This window comes from Pseudophryne corroboree, chromosome 9 (assembly GCF_028390025.1).
Source record: "Pseudophryne corroboree isolate aPseCor3 chromosome 9, aPseCor3.hap2, whole genome shotgun sequence".
NCBI classification, from domain to species: domain Eukaryota; kingdom Metazoa; phylum Chordata; class Amphibia; order Anura; family Myobatrachidae; genus Pseudophryne; species Pseudophryne corroboree.
The window spans coordinates 18153889-18172028 of NC_086452.1; the positions used below are offsets into that span (position 1 = coordinate 18153889).

Consider the following 18140-nt stretch of genomic DNA (forward strand, 5'->3'; position numbering starts at 1 on the left):
AGGCACTAGCCCTAAACTAGGAGCCCACAGGCACTTGCCCTAAACCGGGAGCCCACAGGCACTTGCCCTAAACCGGGAGCCCACAGGTACTTGCCCTAAACCGGGAGCCCACAGGTACTTGTCCTAAACCAGGAGCCCACAGGCACTTGTCCTAAACCGGGAGCCCACAGGCACTTGTCCTAAACCGGGAGCCCACAGGCACTTGTCCTAAACCAGGAGCCCATAGGCACTTGTCCTAAACCAGAAGCCCACAGGCACTTGCCCTAAACCAGGAGCCCACAGGCACTTGCCCTAAACCAGGAGCCCACAGGCACGTGCCCTAAACCAGGAGCCCACAGGCACTTGCCCTAAACCAGAAGCCCACAAGCACTTGTCCTAAACCAGGAGCCCACAGGCACTTGTCCTAAACCGGGAGCCCATAGGCACTTGTCCTAAACCAGGAGCCCACAGGCACTTGTCCTAAACCAGGAGCCCACAGTCACTTGTCCTAAACTAGGAGCCCACAGGCACTTGCCCTAAACCAGGAGCCCACAGGCACTTGCCCTAAACCAGGAGCCCACAGGCACTTGCCCTAAACCAGGAGCCCACAAGCACTTGCCCTAAACCAGGAGCCCACAGGCACTTGCCCTAAACCGGGAGCCCACAGGCACTTGCCCTAAACCAGGAGCCCACAGGCACTTGCCCTAAACCAGGAGCCCATAGGCACTTGCCCAAAACCAGGAGCCTACAGGCACTTGCCCTAAACCAGGAGCCCATAGGCACTTGCCCTAAACCAGGAGCTCACATGCACTTGCCCTAAACCAGGAGTCCATAGACACTTGCCTGGCATGCCTATTCAAAACTTGCCACTACTGGTTCTAAATTAATATCGTTATGTTAAGGATCATAATGAATTTGGACTTAAAATTAGTTTACAACTCTATTTTACTGTGCTCATTATTGCATGTTAAGTCAAGATGAATTTTTAATCAAAATCAAAATCTTGGTCACAGTTGTTTAGTTGCTGCCTTCTCATAAAATGAAATCACTGAGGTGTATACAGCCATTTTGTATTAATATTTTTCATGTCATGTTACATTATTTCAGAACATGCTAATTAATTAGTATTTTCCTTCAGTTCTTCACAATGGCGAATATGAGTTGGCATTTATTCACGTTTACTGGCTCAGGCTGTGCTTTTATTAGTTTTAGTAGCAGTAGAAATTAATATACCATTATTTATACATATACTGTTAGATTGTGTAGAATACATGTAACAGTTTCTAATTTTGTGGGAAAGATGAAAAAATGGTTTTTGTTTTTTGTAATTTTTCTTCTTTCACATTGTGGGCTAAACGTCTAGGCATCCATTCATGGGCCAGTGATCAGAGACATCGCCGTGGTACTGCTTAATTAATATTCATAAGGCCTGATTAATAATAGTCATGTGACCTGTCTAATATTTAGACGGGTCTAATATTCCCAAGGCCTGTTTTTGAGAGTTGCTATATCCTTGTAGACGATTCAGTGATATAAAAAAATTATATATTTTTTTTATATTATGCTATATGAATTTGTCTAAGTAAAACAGACTTTTTTAATAGTGTGATATTTTAGGTGTTAACTTTGTTAGTTGTCAGTCACAGAGCTTTATCTCAGACAGTAGTAGGCCAGTATGCTTTGGTGCCATGGAATCCTGATGAAGGCTGACGCTGGAATGGCAACAGCTGGCATCCCTATCATAAGAATGCCCGGGACTGTTAGGGTTAGTCCATGGGATGGGAGGGGGGAAAAGAGGATTAGGCTACGGGGGTAGGGGGGGGGGGGGGGTTGGGCTGTGAGGGGAGGGGGGTGAGGGTTAGGGTTAAGCTGTGGGGAGGAGGGGTTAGGTTTAGGCACCACCAGGGAGGGCTAGAGTTAGACTGCGGGGTGGAGGGGGGGGGGGGGGTGTTAGGGTTAGGCACTACCAGGGAGGGATAGAGTTAGACTGCGGGGTGGAGGGGGGGTTAGTGTTAGGCTGTGGGGGGAGGGGGGGTTAGGGTTAGGCTATGGGGAGGGTGGGTGAGGGTTAAGCAATGGGGGGTGAGGGTTAGGGTTAAGCTGTGGGGAGGGGGGGTTAGGTTTAGGCACCACCAGGGTGGGCTAGGATTAGACTGCGGGGTGGAGGGAGGTTAGGGTTAGGCTGTGGGATGGAGGGGGGTTAGGGTTAGTCTGCGGGGTGGAGGGGGTTTAGGGTTAGGGTGGAGGGGGTTTAGGGTTAGGCTGCGGGGTGGAGGGGGTTTAGGGTTAGGCTGCAGGGTGGAGGGGGTTTAGGGTTAGGCTGCGGGGTGGAGGGGGTTTAGGGTTAGGCTGCGGGGTGGAGGGGGTTTAGGGTTAGGCTGCAGGGTGGAGGGGGGTTAGGGTTAGTCTGCGGGGTTCAGGGAGGTTAGGGTTAGGCTGTGGGGTGGAGGGGGGTTAGGGTTAGTCTGCGGGGTGGAGGGGGTTTAGGGTTAGGCTGTGGGAGGAGGGATAGGGTTAGGCTCTGGGAGGGGTAGGTTTAGGCTGTGGGAGGGGAGGGTTAGGTTGCAGGGGGAGGGATAGGGTTAGGCTGCGGGGTGGAGGGAGGTTAGGGTTAGGCTGCAGGGTGGAGGGGGTTAGGGTTAGGCTGCGGGGTGGAGGGAGGTTAGGGTTAGGCTGCGGGGTGGAGGGAGGTTAGGGTTAGGCTGCAGGGTGGAGGGGGGTTAGGGTTAGGCTGCGGGGTGGAGGGGGTTAGGGTTAGTCTGCGGGGTGGAGGGGGTTTAGGGTTAGGCTGTGGGAGGAGGGATAGGGTTAGGTTCTGGGAGGGGTAGGTTTAGGCTGTGGGAGGGGAGGGTTAGGTTGCAGGGGGAGGGATAGGGTTAGGCTGCGGGGTGGAGGGAGGTTAGGGTTAGGCTGCAGGGTGGATGGGGTTAGGGTTAGGCTGCGGGGTGGAGGGGGGTTAGGGTTAGGCTGTGGGAGGAGGGGTAGGAATAGGCTCTGGGAGGGGTAGGTTTAGGCTGTGGAAGGGGAGGGTTAGGTTGCAGGGGGAGGGTTAGGGTTAGGCTGCGGGGTGGAGGGGGGTTAGGGTTAGGCTGCGGGGTGGAGGGGGGTTAGGGTTAGGCTGCGGGGTGGAGAGGGTTTAGGGTTAGGCTGTGGGAGGAGGGATAGGGTTAGGCTCTTGGAGGGGTAGGTTTAGGCTGTGTGAGGGGATTGTTAAGTTGCAGGGGGAGGGATAGGGGTAGGCTGCGGGGTGGAGGGAGGTTAGGGTTAGGCTGGAGGGTGGAGGGGGTTAGGGTTAGGCTGCGGGGTGGAGGGGGGTTAGGGTTAGGCTGTTGGAGGAGGGGTAGGAATAGGCTCTGGGAGGGGTAGGTTTAGGCTGTGGGAGGGGAGGGTTAGGTTGCAGGGGGAGGGTTAGGGTTAGGCTGCGGGGTGGAGGGGGTTTGGGTTAGGCTGTGGGAGGAGGATAGGGTTAGGCTCTGGGAGGGGAGGGTTTAGGCTGTGGGAGGGTTAGGTTGCAGAGGGAGGGTTAGGGTTAGGCTGTGGGCTGGACGGAGGGTTAGGGTTAGGCTGTGGGAGGAGGGGTAGGTTTAGGCTGTGGGAGGGGAGGGATAGGTTGCAGGGGGAGGGTTAGGCTGTGGGAGGAGGGATAGGGTTAGGCTCTGGGAGGGGAAGGGTAGGTTTAGGCTGTGGGAGGGGAGGGTTAGGTTGCAGGGGGAGGGTTAGGGTTAGGCTGTGGGAGGAGGGATAGGGTTAGGCTCTGGGAGGGGAGGGGTAGGTTTAGGCTGTGGGAGGGGAGGGTTAGGTTGCAGGGGGATGGTTAGGGTTAGGCTGCGGGGTGGAGGGAGGGTTAGGGCTAGGCTGTGGGGAGGGTGGTTAGGTTTAGGCACCACCAGGGATGGTTAGGGTTAGGCTGCGGGGTGGAGGGAGGTTAGGGTTAGGCTGCGGGGTGGAGGGGGGTTAGGGTTAGGCTGCGAGAGAGGGTTAGGGTTAGACTGTGGGGAGGGAGGGTTAGGTTTAGTTGCGGGAAGGGAGGGGTAGGGGAAGAGGGGAAGTATATTTTTCAAACTCCTGTTGAGATCCCCACCATCAGGATTCCGCTGTTGGTCCTCTGATTGCCAGCATCCCAATCACGTATTTGTATTCCGTTCTCAGTCCAATCTCCACTTGACGATGATACATATTTGTGATTTCAAATTATTTATGGCCCGTGAGGTCTGCTGTGTTACAGAGACATACATTTGGCAGAACTGATAGCTATTTATTCATTTCATTCATGGATTATATCTTTAAGGGAGAGTATGGTGGCAAAGAAAGGACAGTAATAATCAGCACAATGCACTATAACAACCAGCAACATGCAATGTAGGCGGATATTGCCTATACTATAACACAACAAAGGGTATCCACTCCACCTTACAACTTGATACTGTCCCCTGTCAGGGTGGCGCAGCCGACTACCAGCTAATGAAGGGAGCACACCCACAATAAATGGTTGCACCCGGACTGGTGACCCGCGGTTCTTTCCCTCCTCAAACCAGCCAACCACCACGCAACAAAAGCTATAAGGGAGGGACGGTGAGAAGAGAGGAAACAAGAGGCTTTGGCACACAGCCCAGGCATTTAAATAAAGTCCAACACAGACACACCCCCAGGGCCAGCTCCAGGCCTACTAGCACCCTGAGCGAAAACATGTAAAAGCGTCCCCCCATTCGGCGCGCGCGTTCCAGGAAAAGTGGGCGTGGCCTCTTGGAAAGTGGGCGTGGTCTCATAACTTCATATTATTAGACTATAAATAAATATGTTTTCACACCCCCTCTACGCACACAATTAGCAACCTTACACATAACAGCCACAGTAGTGTTCCTTACACACAATGTCTCCAGTATAGTGTCAGATACACATAATGTCTCCAGTATAGTGTCAGATACACAATGTGCAGTGCCAGATAGACATGATATGCCCCCCAGCAGTGCCAGCTACACACAATATGCCCCCCAGCAGTGCCAGCTACACGATAGTGTTCACTTTTTAGGGCAGGGAGGGCACATTTTTAAGTTAGGAGGGCAAAATGATGTACATACTGTAATGCTTGTTGCTCATCTACCTACATGGTACAGCAAAAATTTAGGGGCGTTGCTTCGTGGGGAAGGTGCGTGGCCACATAATAGTGGTAATTCGCATTACACCACACAGTAGTGCAGTTAATACACACTGCACCAGGTAGAACCTCCTAGACACTTTGCGCCAGGCAGAGCACGTTAGACACTTTGCGCCAGGCAGAGCACGTTAGACACTTTGCGCCAGGCAGAGCACGTAAGACACTTTGCGCCAGGCAGAGCACGTTAGACACTTTGCTCCAGGCAGAGCACGTTCGACACTTTGCGCCAGGCAGAGCACGTTAGACACTTTGCGCCAGGCAGCGCACGTTAGACACATTGCCTAGCCACAAACGCCTAGCGGGAACACTAAATGATATGATCCCCAGCCGTGCCAGCTACACATGACATGCCCCCTAGCAGTGCCAGCAACACATGACATGCCCCCCAGCAATGCCAGATACATAAATGGCCACACAGTGCCAGATATGTAGATACAGAAAAGCCCCCACAGTGCCAGATAAATGCCCCCACAGTGCCAGATAAATGCCCCCACAGTGCCAGATAAATGCCCCCACAGTGCCAGATACAGAAAAGCCCCCACAGTGCCAGATAAATGCCCCCACAGTGCCAGATAAATGCTCCCACAGTGCCAGATAAATGCCCCCACAGTGCCAGATAAATGTCCCCACAGTGCCAGATAAATGCCCCCACAGTGCCAGATAAATGCCCCCACAGTGCCAGATAAATGTCCCCACAGTGCCAGATAAATGCCCCCACAGTGCCAGATAAATGTCCCCACAGTGCCAGATAAATGACCCCACAGTGCCAGATAAATGCCCCCACAGTGCCAGATAAATGCCCCCACTGTGCCAGAAATGCCCCCACTGTGCCAGAAATGCCCCCAGTGTGCCAGAAATGCCCCCAGTGTGCCAAATACATAAATGCCCCCACAGAGCCAGATATGCCCCCACAGAGCCAGATATGCCCCCACAGAGCCAGAAATGTACCAGAAATGCCCCCAGTGTGCCAGATAAATGCCCCCAGTGTGCCAGATAAATGCCCCCAGTGTGCCAGATATGCCCCCACAGTGCCAGATATGCCCCCACAGAGCCAGAAATGCCCCCACAGTGCCAGATATGCCCCCCACAGTGCCAGATATGCCCCCCACAGTGCCAGATATGCCCCGTGTGCCAGATATGCCCCCACAGTGCCAGTTATGCCCCCACAGTGCCAGATAAATGCCCCCACAGTGCCAGATAAATGCCCCCAGTATGCCAGATAAATGCCCCCAGTGTGCCAGATAAATGCCCCCAGTGTGCCAGATATGCCCCCACAGTGCCAGATATGCCCTTACAGAGCCAGAAATGCCCCCACAGTGCCAGAAATGCCCCCCCACAGTGCCAGATATGCCCCCAGTGTGCCAGATATGCCCCCAGTGTGCCAGATATGCCCCCAGTGTGCCAAAAATGCCCCCACGGTGCCAGATATGCCCCACAGTACCAGATTAATTCCCCCCCCCCAATACCTGCGGCGCTGAGAGGGGGAGGAGTACTGCTGAGCCTGTCCGAGTGCGGGAGTGCGGCCGGGCGAGTGCGGGTCCGGGTCCAGGTGCGGGCGGCCACTTGTGTGCGCTATGCGCGCTGCGCCGGCGTCTGACGTTAATCACCGGCAGCGCGCATAGCGCACACGCGGCCGGGCCAATGCTGCACGGGGCCGGCTCCAGCTTCGAATATGGCGGCGCCCATTAAGGGTGGCGCCCTGCGCGGCCGCTCTATTCGAACATGCCTAGAGCCGGCCCTGCACACCCCCTTCCACACCATAGGCAGGATAAGTCATGTGATGCACCGTTATCCCAGCCCCCATTCTAGATATTTAAACTATCTCCTCCTTGTAGCGATCATTCGGTTTCTCTTCTATTCAAGTTAGTGGGTTTTTCGTTTTCAACAGTAAGATTTTAAATTTTTTAACTTTGTAAACTTCAACTTTCCCGAATTTATCTTCATTCATTGATGTAAAGTCACAGACATTTCAGGGGGAATTTTAAAATTTGTTTTCTGATTCATCAGACCAGTTCAAGAAACAATTCGGACCATTGCCGGTTCCAAGAGGTGTTATAGGGCATTGCAGTGAGATAAATGGCTGCGGAGGCACTGGCTAGTATCAGAGCCAGATTTACACACACATATATGTACCTGAGGGCAGTGGCATAACTATAAATAAGGCACCCCCGCCAAAAAGTTTTTAGCCCCCCTTCCCCATCCCATGGTACCTGCTCTTAGTCAGGGGATTGTGGTCCTGTTACACCTGTCCTGCTCATTGTCGGTGGATTCTCCCCTCTGGGTCCTGCCGCTGGTCTGCAGCACTGTCACGTCAGCCCCCATTAAAAATGTCCCTCCCAAAATGGCCGCCACCTCATCTAGCATCCTTAATAACTGTCTCCTCTGAGGCAGCGGCCATTTTAGAAAATAACTTTTTCAATGGGGGCAGGTGCGACGGGACTGCAGAGAAGTTTTTCTAGGTCCAGGCAGTTGCGTAACAATAGCCCCCGCAGAACCCCAGCACCCACATGCCACTCAGTGCTTCTAAGCCATTGCGGGGGCTATTGGTACGCCACTGCCCGAGGGTACATGTGGGCTTTATACAATGGTGCAGCAGCATATACTGATGGAAATTTGGTGAGTTTTGATCAGAGACGTGCAGTCCGGTGAGGCACGTGAGGCATGAGGCACTACCTCACATGTCATATTCCAGTATACTCCATATTTTTTACTATAAAAATTATTAGAATAATGCAAAGAAGATATATTTATAATATGTATGTTTCTTATAATTTTTACAGTCAAAACTCTAGAGTATACTGGGGTTTGACAGGAGGGGCTTCTGCCTTACCTGCCTCACCTCACCGCACGTCACTGTTATAGGGATCTTCTCACTTCTGAGGAGTAGGGATTTAGATGGAATAAAATATGTATAATGATAACTAATGTTATTATTGGGCAGTTCATGTAACATGATCTTCTTCAGGAATAATTCCTAGTTCTGCAGTCCTGAGATGATAATAAATTAATCTTGATTCCATACAGCGCAGGGATAGCGCACGCAGTGGCCGACAGAAACCTCAGAGAATGTGTTATTTATTTATTACCAGTTATTCATATAGCGCACACATATTCCGCAGCGCTTTACAGAGAATATTTGCCCATTCACATCAGTCCCTGCCCCAGTGGAGCTTACACTCTATATTCCCTACCACATGTACACACACACACATTCATTAGGGTTAATTTTGTTGGGAGCCAATTGACCTACCAGTATATTTTTGGGTTGAGGGAGGAAACCGGAGTACCCGGAGGAAACCCACACAAGTACGGGGAGAACATACAAACTCCACACAGTTAGGGCCATGTTGGGAATTAAACCCATGACCTCAGTGCTGGGAAGTAGTAATGCTGACCACTACACCGTGTGTTATGATATAATAGTGGCTTGTAGTCTTTGCTTAGATAAGCTGAAGGCTGCATAAGCCTGAGGCCATATAAGCGATCAACTTTTTGTGATTGGTTGTTAAATGACTAAGCAGTTGCTAGGCAGATCAGTTTTCCCAGTTGGTTTTTTCCTATTGGTTTAAGGGGTTGTGCATCAGGATGAAGAGGAGGGTCTTAGGTTAGTATATAGGGGGTGGCCATCTTGCTAGACTCCCTCTTGCCTTTCAGTTTATGCCCGCCCGCCCTCCCAGAATGCGTCTACGTTTTTTGTTCTTGCTGTGGGCTATTGAAAGCCAGATTGGCGGGAAATCGCTGCCAACCAGCTGTCACACAGGCATAAGTGGTCATTGTGGGGCTCCCTCTTTAAATGGACGGCAGGTGTGTCCTTTTCTTGCGGTTGGACATTTAGACGTTCCCCTGCGGGAACCGAACGTTTGCCAGAGAAAGAGGGGTAAGGCCAGCACAATGCGGGTTATGCGGGAAGGAGGCGGGGTATGTGTACTCCCCTCCTTGGTTTGGTGGTTTGTCATCTAGGTGACGGGTGCTGGTGTTTGGCAGCGGTTTTCTGTTTGCCATCCTCCAAACTAAAGTTAATATATATTCAATTCAATTCTAATTCGGCCTCAATTATTAGTTTAAAGAGTTGGTCAGCGATTAATAAACATCGTCTGACCTTTAACTCCAGCTACTGTGTCCGTGTCTTTATTTCAGTGTGTGGTGTGGTTTTATTTAGTGATAAGCTAGCTTAAAGAAAAGGTTTATGTAATCACAATAAAGTTATGAGCGGCTTATAGCTTTTCTCAGTCTATTTATTGTGCAAATGAAAAAGAAACCAACTCAATCTTATCATCTGGGCAGATCGCCTCTGCCCGCCTCTGGGCCGCTAGGCACAGCTACAAGAAAATATTAAAATCAATCCGGCCCAGGGAGCCTCAATCACAAGTCATAAGTGACATGTCCAGATTCCGCAGAACAACAGCGACGTGATCCTGGACATGATATGAGAAGTATGAATCACGCAGTAGTTCATAGACAGGCTTGCATGCATCGCATAAATGCAGAGGGAACACAGACAGCGAGCGATTATAGGGCCCGGGGGTCACAAGTCCCTGTGCCTTCTACTAGACAGTACTAGAGCTGTTTTATTATCTCTGCACAGCGCATAGGTTATATCAGCTTTCAAGGTCTATACAAATCCTGAGAAAAGGTGTAACCTTATTATTACCAGTCTACGAGTCTGCGGTATCCGGCTGCTAATTATATATTTCTGTCAAAGTAGTTAAATGGAGGTCAGCTCGCCAGCTAAGATCGTCGCCGTTTTATTTATTTCCTGTGTTTGCTTCCTCTAGGTGTCCACTCATCACAGCATCCTAACAAGAATTACCCAGTTTGGGATAATCATTTCGCTGATTTGTCTCTCCCTGTGTATATTTACATTCTTCTTCTTCAGCGAGATCCAGAGCACCAGGACAACAATTCACAAAAACCTCTGCTGCGCACTGTTCCTGGCAGAATTGCTCTTTCTCATTGGGATAAATATGACCAAAAATAAGGTACGTGGCCGCTAATTTACACGCCTGCGGATGTGCTGTGTGAGAAAGGAAAGTTATTCGCTATTAATCTTTTGTATACTGTAAGACACGTACCTGTGGTTTAGGACACCGCGAATCGATCACAGTCCTCGAGGCACACTAACAGTCCAGGTTTTCAGGATATCCGTGCTTGAGCAAAGGTGGTTAAATCGACACGACTAAGGGACTGATTAAGAGATGGACTCAGATGCACGTCCGTATGCAGTGGCCGCATCCATTTGTTCTGTCCGCAGCCAGGCTGAGCTGCCATGTGATCTACCTTAGTTTGATGCAACCGCAATCTAATTGCGGACGCATGGGGAGGCGGCCCGTCACATACGCTGGGTGGGCTTGTGCTGTGCTGGGCGACCCCCAGCATGTCAGGAGGTGGACGCTGATCTTGCGATTGGCGTCCAGGACCTGATTGAGAGGTGGATGCTATGACCGTCACCTCTGCGTCTTTCTGCGCGGTGGATCTGAGAATATATTCTAATACCACAGCCTCTAGGAATTGTCCCACCAGCGGCATCACAGATTCACTTCTTGCATACAAAGACACACTATCCAGTGCACACTGACCGCACCTCGCAGCCTACCAGGGCTAGCGCCACTGCGTCTGAATACAAGGTTACTACCTGTGACACGCCCACAAAAGGTTGCGACACACCTGCGTTTTACCTCCCACTGGTTATCTCCCACAAACGGTTACTGTCTGTCAATGACTCTGCATCCTAATCCACACTACGAACGCCGTTGCAAGATCATTGCGCCACATCCACATGCACAGTGCAACTCTGATGCAGATACAGTAGAAAAATGTCCTCCAACTGCGCAAACATCAGCACTACATACAGTACACTTGCGAATCCGTCATCTGTGCTCAAGCATGGAAATACTTAAAACCTGTACTGTGAGTCTGCTTTGAGAGGCGAGATTTAGAAGCACTGGGTTAGGAGTGGACATAAGTAAATCCACGAAATTAAACTTATGGGGCCATTTAAGTTGGAACTCCTGCCTATGTGTCAGTGTCTACGGGGGTTCTCCGCCCACAGCAAGAAGTAGCTGGCAAGAGAAGACATAACACTGGACGTCTCATTGATATATTAACAAAAAATGTTATTAACAAAGACGCATAGCACACATAAGGTTCTTGGAGGTTGTCTTGCGGGAACTGCGCTCCCTGCGAAACGGCCTGATCGATAATCGATACACGTAACATGTCCCTGCAACTGCGCTAATTTTGGGGGTCATTCCGAGTTGTTAGCTCGCTAGCTGCTTTTAGCAGCATTGCACACGCTAGGCCGCCGCCCTCTGGGAGTTTATCTTCGCTTAGCAGAATAGCGAACGAAAGATTAGCGGAATTGCGATTAAACAATTCTTAGCAGTTTCTGAGTAGCTCGAGACTTACTCCTACACTGCGATCAGCTCAGCCCGTTTCGTTCCTGGTTTGACGTCACAAACACGCCCTGCGTTCGGCCAGCCACTCCCCCGTTTCTCCAGACACTCCAGCGTTTTATCCTGGCACGCCTGCGTTTTTCCGCACACTCCCAGAAAGCGGTCAGTTTCCGCTCAGAAACACCCACTTCCTATCAGTCACACTCCGATCACTTCAACGATGGAAATTCTTCGTTCGGACGTGAGTAAATCTACTAAGTTTTGTGCTAAAATACTTAGCGCATGCGCGCTGCGTACCATGCGCATGCGCATTTTTGCCTTAATTGCTCCATTGCGAAAATCGGCAACGAGCGAACAACTCGGAATGACCCCCTTAGTTGGAAGCAAGTGATGCATTCTATTTCATATTGGTCAAACACATAAGACAGCATAAAGTCTTAAAATAAATGAAGAAAAGGTCAAAAAGAACAGTTGTCACAATTAGTGGATTCTATTTAGAAGCTGTATATTTCTAGGCACAATCATGCATTTAATATATAATAATAATAATAATAATAATAATAATAATAATAATAATAATTAAACTCTATTTCTTCTATGAAGAGTTGATATAAGATTTACGGAAGCTTCCGTAGCCTGGACAGGACCTCAGATGCTGATATTATTCTTTCTGATTTTGGAACTACAATAGTTACTGCATAAGAATTAAAAGTAAGACTTAAAAAAAAAATCGGTGCAAGTACCACGTAACCCCAGTGCCTCAACAACAGAATAATTGCAAATGAACAAAATATGAATGAATACAATATTATGTATTACATAAAGGAATAACAATGGCCCTCATTCCGAGTTGTTCGCTCGCAAGCTGCTTTTAGCAGCATTGCACACGCTAAGCCGCCGCCTACTGGGAGTGAATCTTAGCATCTTAAAATTGCGAACGAAAGATTCGCAATATTGCGATAAGACATCTCTGTGCAGTTTCTGAGTAGCTCGAGACTTACTCTGCCAGTGCGATCAGTTCAGTGCTTGTCGTTCCTGGTTTGACGTCACAAACACACCCAGCGTTCGCCCAGACACTCCCCCTTTTCTCCAGCCACTCCCGCGTTTTTCACAGAAACGGTAGCGTTTTTTCACACACTCCCATAAAACAGCCAGTTTCCGCCCAGAAACACCCACTTCCTGTCAATCACATTACGATCACCAGAACGATGAAAAAAACGTGAGTAATATTCCTAACTGCTTAGCAAATTTACTTGGCGCAGTCGCAGTGCGAACATTGCGCATGCGCATTAAGCGGAAAATCGCTGCGATGCGAAGAAAATTACCGAGCGAACAACTCGGAATGACCACCAATATACAGTAGCAAATGTTAAAAAGTCACATCTCAACCAAAGGAGGGGGGGGGGGGGGGGGGAGGGGAGGGCTGCTAAGATATAACTACAATTAAGTACTATCACAGAACTGCACTACCTTTATTATATATTATTATAAGATTTTATAGTCTATAAAATATAATAACTTATAAGTTATATATTATGTATGTGATGTTTGTATTGTGTGATATTTTGCCATTCACAGTATTGTATTAATATCCAGTTGTTCTTAAAACATATAAATGTATCCTTTAACTTGTGTATTATAAGACAATACACAGACAATCTGTTGACTCCCAGGGCCTAATTCAGACTTGGGGGGTCATTCAGACCTGAGCGCACACTAGGATTTTTCGCTGCACTGCGATCAGGTCAGAACTGCGCGTGCGTATCCGCTACAAAGCGGATCATTGCTGGGCGATGGATTGTACGAAGAATCCATTCGCACAGCCGATCGCAAGGAGATTGATAGGACGAAGGCGTTTCTGGGTGTCAACTGACCGTTTTCTGGGAGTGGTAGGAAAAATGCAGGCGTGTCCAGGCGTTTGCAGGGCGGGTGTCTGACGTCAATTCCGGGCCAGGACAGGCTGATGTGATCACAGCGGCTGAGTAAGTTCTGAGCAACTCAGAAACTGCACAAATCTTTTTTGTAGTGCTCAGCTGCACATGCGATCGCACACATACACTCCCATATTGGCGGCGACTATCTGATCGCAGCGCTGCAAAAAATAGCTAGCGAGCAATCAGGTCTGAATGACCCCCTTGATCGTAGCAGCAAATTTGTTAGCAGTTGGGCAAAACCATGTGCACTGCAGGTGGGGCAGATGTAACATGTGCAGAGAGAGTTAGATTTGGGTGGGGTTTGTGCAAACTGAAATCTAAATTGCAGTGTAAAAATAAAGCAGCCAGTATTTACCCTGCACAGAAACACTATAACCCACCCAAATCTAACTCTCTCTGCACATGTTACATCTGCACCACCTGCAGTGCACATTGGGGGTCATTTCGAGTTGATCGCTAGCTGCCGTTGTTCGCAGCATAGCGATCAGGCTAAAAATCTGCATTTCTGCGCATGCGTATGCACCGCAATTCGCACGCGCGACGTATGGGTACAAAGTCCTTTGTGGTTTTGCACAGGTTCTAGCGGAGCTTTCAGTCGCACGGCACAATGCAGGAAGATTGACATGAAGTGGGCGTTTCTGGGTGTCAACCAACCGTTTTTAGGGAGTGCATAGGAAAACGCAGGCGTGTCGGGGAAAACGCAGGCGTGGCTGGGCGAATGCTGGGCGGGTGTGTGACGTCAAAAGCCATCCCAACATCGTTAGAATCAATGCACACGAAGAGTAACTGCAGGACTGGTCTTGTTTTGCACAAAAAAATTTTGCGGGCGCTCTGCTGCACAGGCGTTCGCACTTCTGCAAAGCAAAAATACTCTCCCCAGTGGGCGGCGGCATAGCGTTTGCACAGCTGCTAAAAACTGCTAGCGAGCGAACAACCAGACTGACCCCCCCATGGTTTTGCCCATCTGCTAACAAATTTGCTGCTGCGATCAGGTCTGAATTCGGGCCCCGGTTGGGGGAGTCAGTAGATGGATACAATGTTATTATGGTGAGTGAATCTCTTCTGATTGTCACATTTTGAGATGTCAGTGATTTAATCTGCACATTAACTAAAGAATACAGATACTCAAGACTTTAAAAATTCAATTTAGGGTGATGTTCCTTAAACAATAGACTTCCGCCCAATGTAGGGTGTCCTCTGACGTCTGCCGCTCTCCAAGCTCCACCCTTGGCAGGATTGGGGACATTACTGCTGTGTGGTCAGGGATGCTCCTCTAGATGCTACAGTATGGCATGGCTCCACCGACAGCGCACGGCAGGCAGGGGCGCAGAGACATTGCTGAACCATATATTGAACCCACCAAATCAGCTGAAATACCAGACGCCAGGCTTGTAGTATTCTTTAATATTTAACTTATGAGATTCAGTAGAATTACCCTTTAATTACTTTATCCTCATGGTAATATTGCATGGGGTAGCAGTTGATTTACTGACGGATACTATGCCAATGGTCATAATTGCGACAGCCATTGGCCTACAGTCAAAATACCGACACAGTCAAAATACCAACATTTATGATGGCAACATGTTCAAAATGCCGACATAGTCAGAATACCGACATTTGAAATGACGACGTGTCAAAATACCGGCCTGAGTTTTTCTGGGGGGTTTTGTGCGTCAATGTCGACATAGGTCAACATGGACACCATCTAAGTGTACCGCGTCCCCTCACATTGTTGAAATGCTGACATGTCAAAATACCGACTTGAGTTTTTCTGGGGGATTTTGTGTCAATGTCGACATAGGTTGATACACTTCGAGGCGTCCCCTTACCGTCTGTATTGTGTCCTATGCTCACTGCCTCCTGTACCCCAATCTCACCAATGACCCTCTCCAACGTGCCAGGTTTAAGTCATCTGTGGAAACTACAGTATATGTGAAAGAATGGCATAGAAGCAATGACTGTTTTGGGTCAGCACAACTGGTGTCGGCACCTCCCAGCTCTGCCCGGTGGAGTCCAATTTTGCAGTAAAACCTGCTGACTTTAGTCCTACTCTAGAAAAGCAATAACATTCCCTAGCATATGTACAGTATATGTATTTAAACGAGATCTTGCAGATTTGCCAGGGGAAATCTATTCCTTAGTGTGACACTGAATTCTCAGGAACCGACGCGCACGCGAATAATTGCTTTTGTTTTATTGTTTAAATATTGGAAGGTGGTAATATTCACTAGGCACCATGCAGCAGTAACTAATGTTTATTCACCCCTCAGGGGATTCGCAATGAGCTATCCTATAGTCTGCTTATTCCTTGCATTTCTATGGAAACTTGCCTGAATTGTATAATGTTCCGAGTTATGTTCTGTAGCAGATGCCAGATACAAACTTACACACTGTGAAAACTCCTGTTAATATTTAAAGATCTGCATTACTATTATCCAGAACCAGTAGAAAGTTCTACAACAAAATTTTCTTTTTCAGTAGGGAGCACTTTATATATATATTGGTTGTTGGATAGCAACCATTGATGACTTGCGGTCAATTATTGATTGCCTCCCCATCAATGAGGTAGGTCTAATGCCACACAGTGTTGGAGATCCAATCGCAGAGTTGTGTGGCCATAGTCAGCACATGTGAGGTGCCCAACCATCGATGGTTTGTGGCATCAGACCTCACCCTTCGATGGTGAAACCATCAACATTGGCCACAAACCATCAATGAAAGATTGATGGCCAACCCTAACTCCTACCACTTCTCTTCAGAATGAAGGTGGCCATACACTAGTGTGACTTCTCCGAGGGGAGAAGTCACATACGTTGCCCTTGAACTGCCTGGTTGTATTGTATGGATGTATTGTATGTGATTCCAACCCAGGCTGCCGTAGGCCACCAGATCCGACAAATCTATACTACAGCCTCTGATCCGATGAGCACGGGACCTCGCATCGGATTGGATTGACCTGTGATTTGCCACTTTTCATCCGATTTCTTGGCCCGATGCATCGAAATAGGATAAAGTTGGGCAAAATCGCACTAGTGTTTGTGCACCTTAAGCTATGACTCTTCCGAGGTATTTTTGTATAGGGACTGTCCTTCCAAAAACAGTACAGTTGGCAGCTTCATCAAAAAAGTGCTGGAAACCGGGGAATGCTTGGGAGGACCAGGGTGGGTTTGCCAAATCATACTTACTTTGTTCAGAGTTTGGGCAGGGCCGAAACTAGGATTTTTGTCACCCGGGGCAAGGTAGTCATTTGACACCCCCTACCACCCCCCCCCCCCCCGCAAAAATAAATAAATATATTTTACAATAAATAAATAAAATAAAAAATAATAAATAAAAAAAATTAAAATAAATAAATAAATGAGTAAAAATATTATTTACATATATATATATATATATATATATATATATATCTCTTTCAGAACTTTTTTACCTGAAAAATTGCCTTTTCTAACATAAATTTCATATCCAGGAAAAAGTGTCCCCATTTTACACAGTACGACAGGCAAGTGTCCCCATTCCCCATTTTACACATTGCGGCAGACAGGTGTCCCCATTTTACACATTGCGGCAGGAAAAAGTGTCCCCATTTTACACATTGCGGCAGGAAAGTGTCCCCTTTTCACACATTGCGGCAGACAGGTGTCCCCATTTTACACAGTACGCTGGCAAGTGTCCCCATTTTACACATTGCGGCAGGAAACAGTGTCCCCATTTTACACATTGCAGCAGGAAAAAGTGTCCCCATTTTACACATTGCGGCAGACAGGTGTCCCCATTTTACACAGTACGCTGGCAAGTGTCCCCATTTTACACATTGCGGCAGGCACAGGTCCCCATTTTACACAGTACGCTGGCAAGTGTCCCCATTTTACACACTGCGGCAGGAAAAAGTGTCCCCATTTTACACATTGCGGCAGGAAAAAGTGTCCCCATTTTACACATTGCGGCAGGAAAAAGTGTCCCCATTTTACACATTGCGGCAGGAAAAAGTGTCCCCATTTTACAGATTGCGGCAGGTGTTTGTGTAATACATCTGAAACAGCAGGCACAGGTCCCCATTTTACACATTGCGGCAGGTGGTGGAGGGAGAGAGAGAGAGAGAGAGAGAGGAAGGGAGAGGGGCTGACTTACATTTGAAGCGGTTCTCGCCGCTCTTCAGCCGCCTCTCCCTCCTCGTCTGCGCGGCTCCCCCTTCTCCCTCCTCCGGCGGAATTTTGTGGAATGACGCGTTTGCGCCGTGACGTCACGACGCAATCGCGTCATTCCGCGAAACCCCGCCCCCCGAGCTGGGCACTCGGGAGAAGGGGGTTTCAAAGTCTAAAAGTGCCGCGGCGGGTGTTAGGGGGTCTCGGCGCCCCCTCCAATCCGGCGCCCAGGTCGCCTGCCCCCCTAGCCCCCCCCTAGTTTCGGCCCTGGTTTGGGCATATGCATAGGGCAGATTGGTTAATGTCTCGTTAAAGTTGCAATCTTCCTACTCCAGGCCTTCCAGTGTTAACTTGAGCGTTCCTGAAAATTGTGTATCCTGAGATTTTGCAGCACGGACGCTGTTCCATGGCATACCCCAATATATGGAATATTTTCTAAATCAGGTTCATTATATGTATAACCATCTTCAGCATTTTAGGGGTGGAATGAAATAGCTTTTATTTTTCCAATGATCTATACAGCAGTAAAGTT

At 48.7% G+C, this 18140-nt stretch overlaps 1 protein-coding gene across 1 annotated transcript in view; it reads left to right on the forward strand.

Annotated features, from left to right (window-relative positions):
- The window catches only part of ADGRL4 (adhesion G protein-coupled receptor L4), a 243151-nt gene that overhangs the window by 170553 nt on the left and 54458 nt on the right, over positions 1-18140 (forward strand). Inside the window, exon 11 of the mRNA XM_063939562.1 lies at positions 9910-10113. Coding sequence (XP_063795632.1) covers positions 9910-10113 — 204 coding nt within the window. The remainder of the gene's footprint in view (positions 1-9909; positions 10114-18140) is intronic.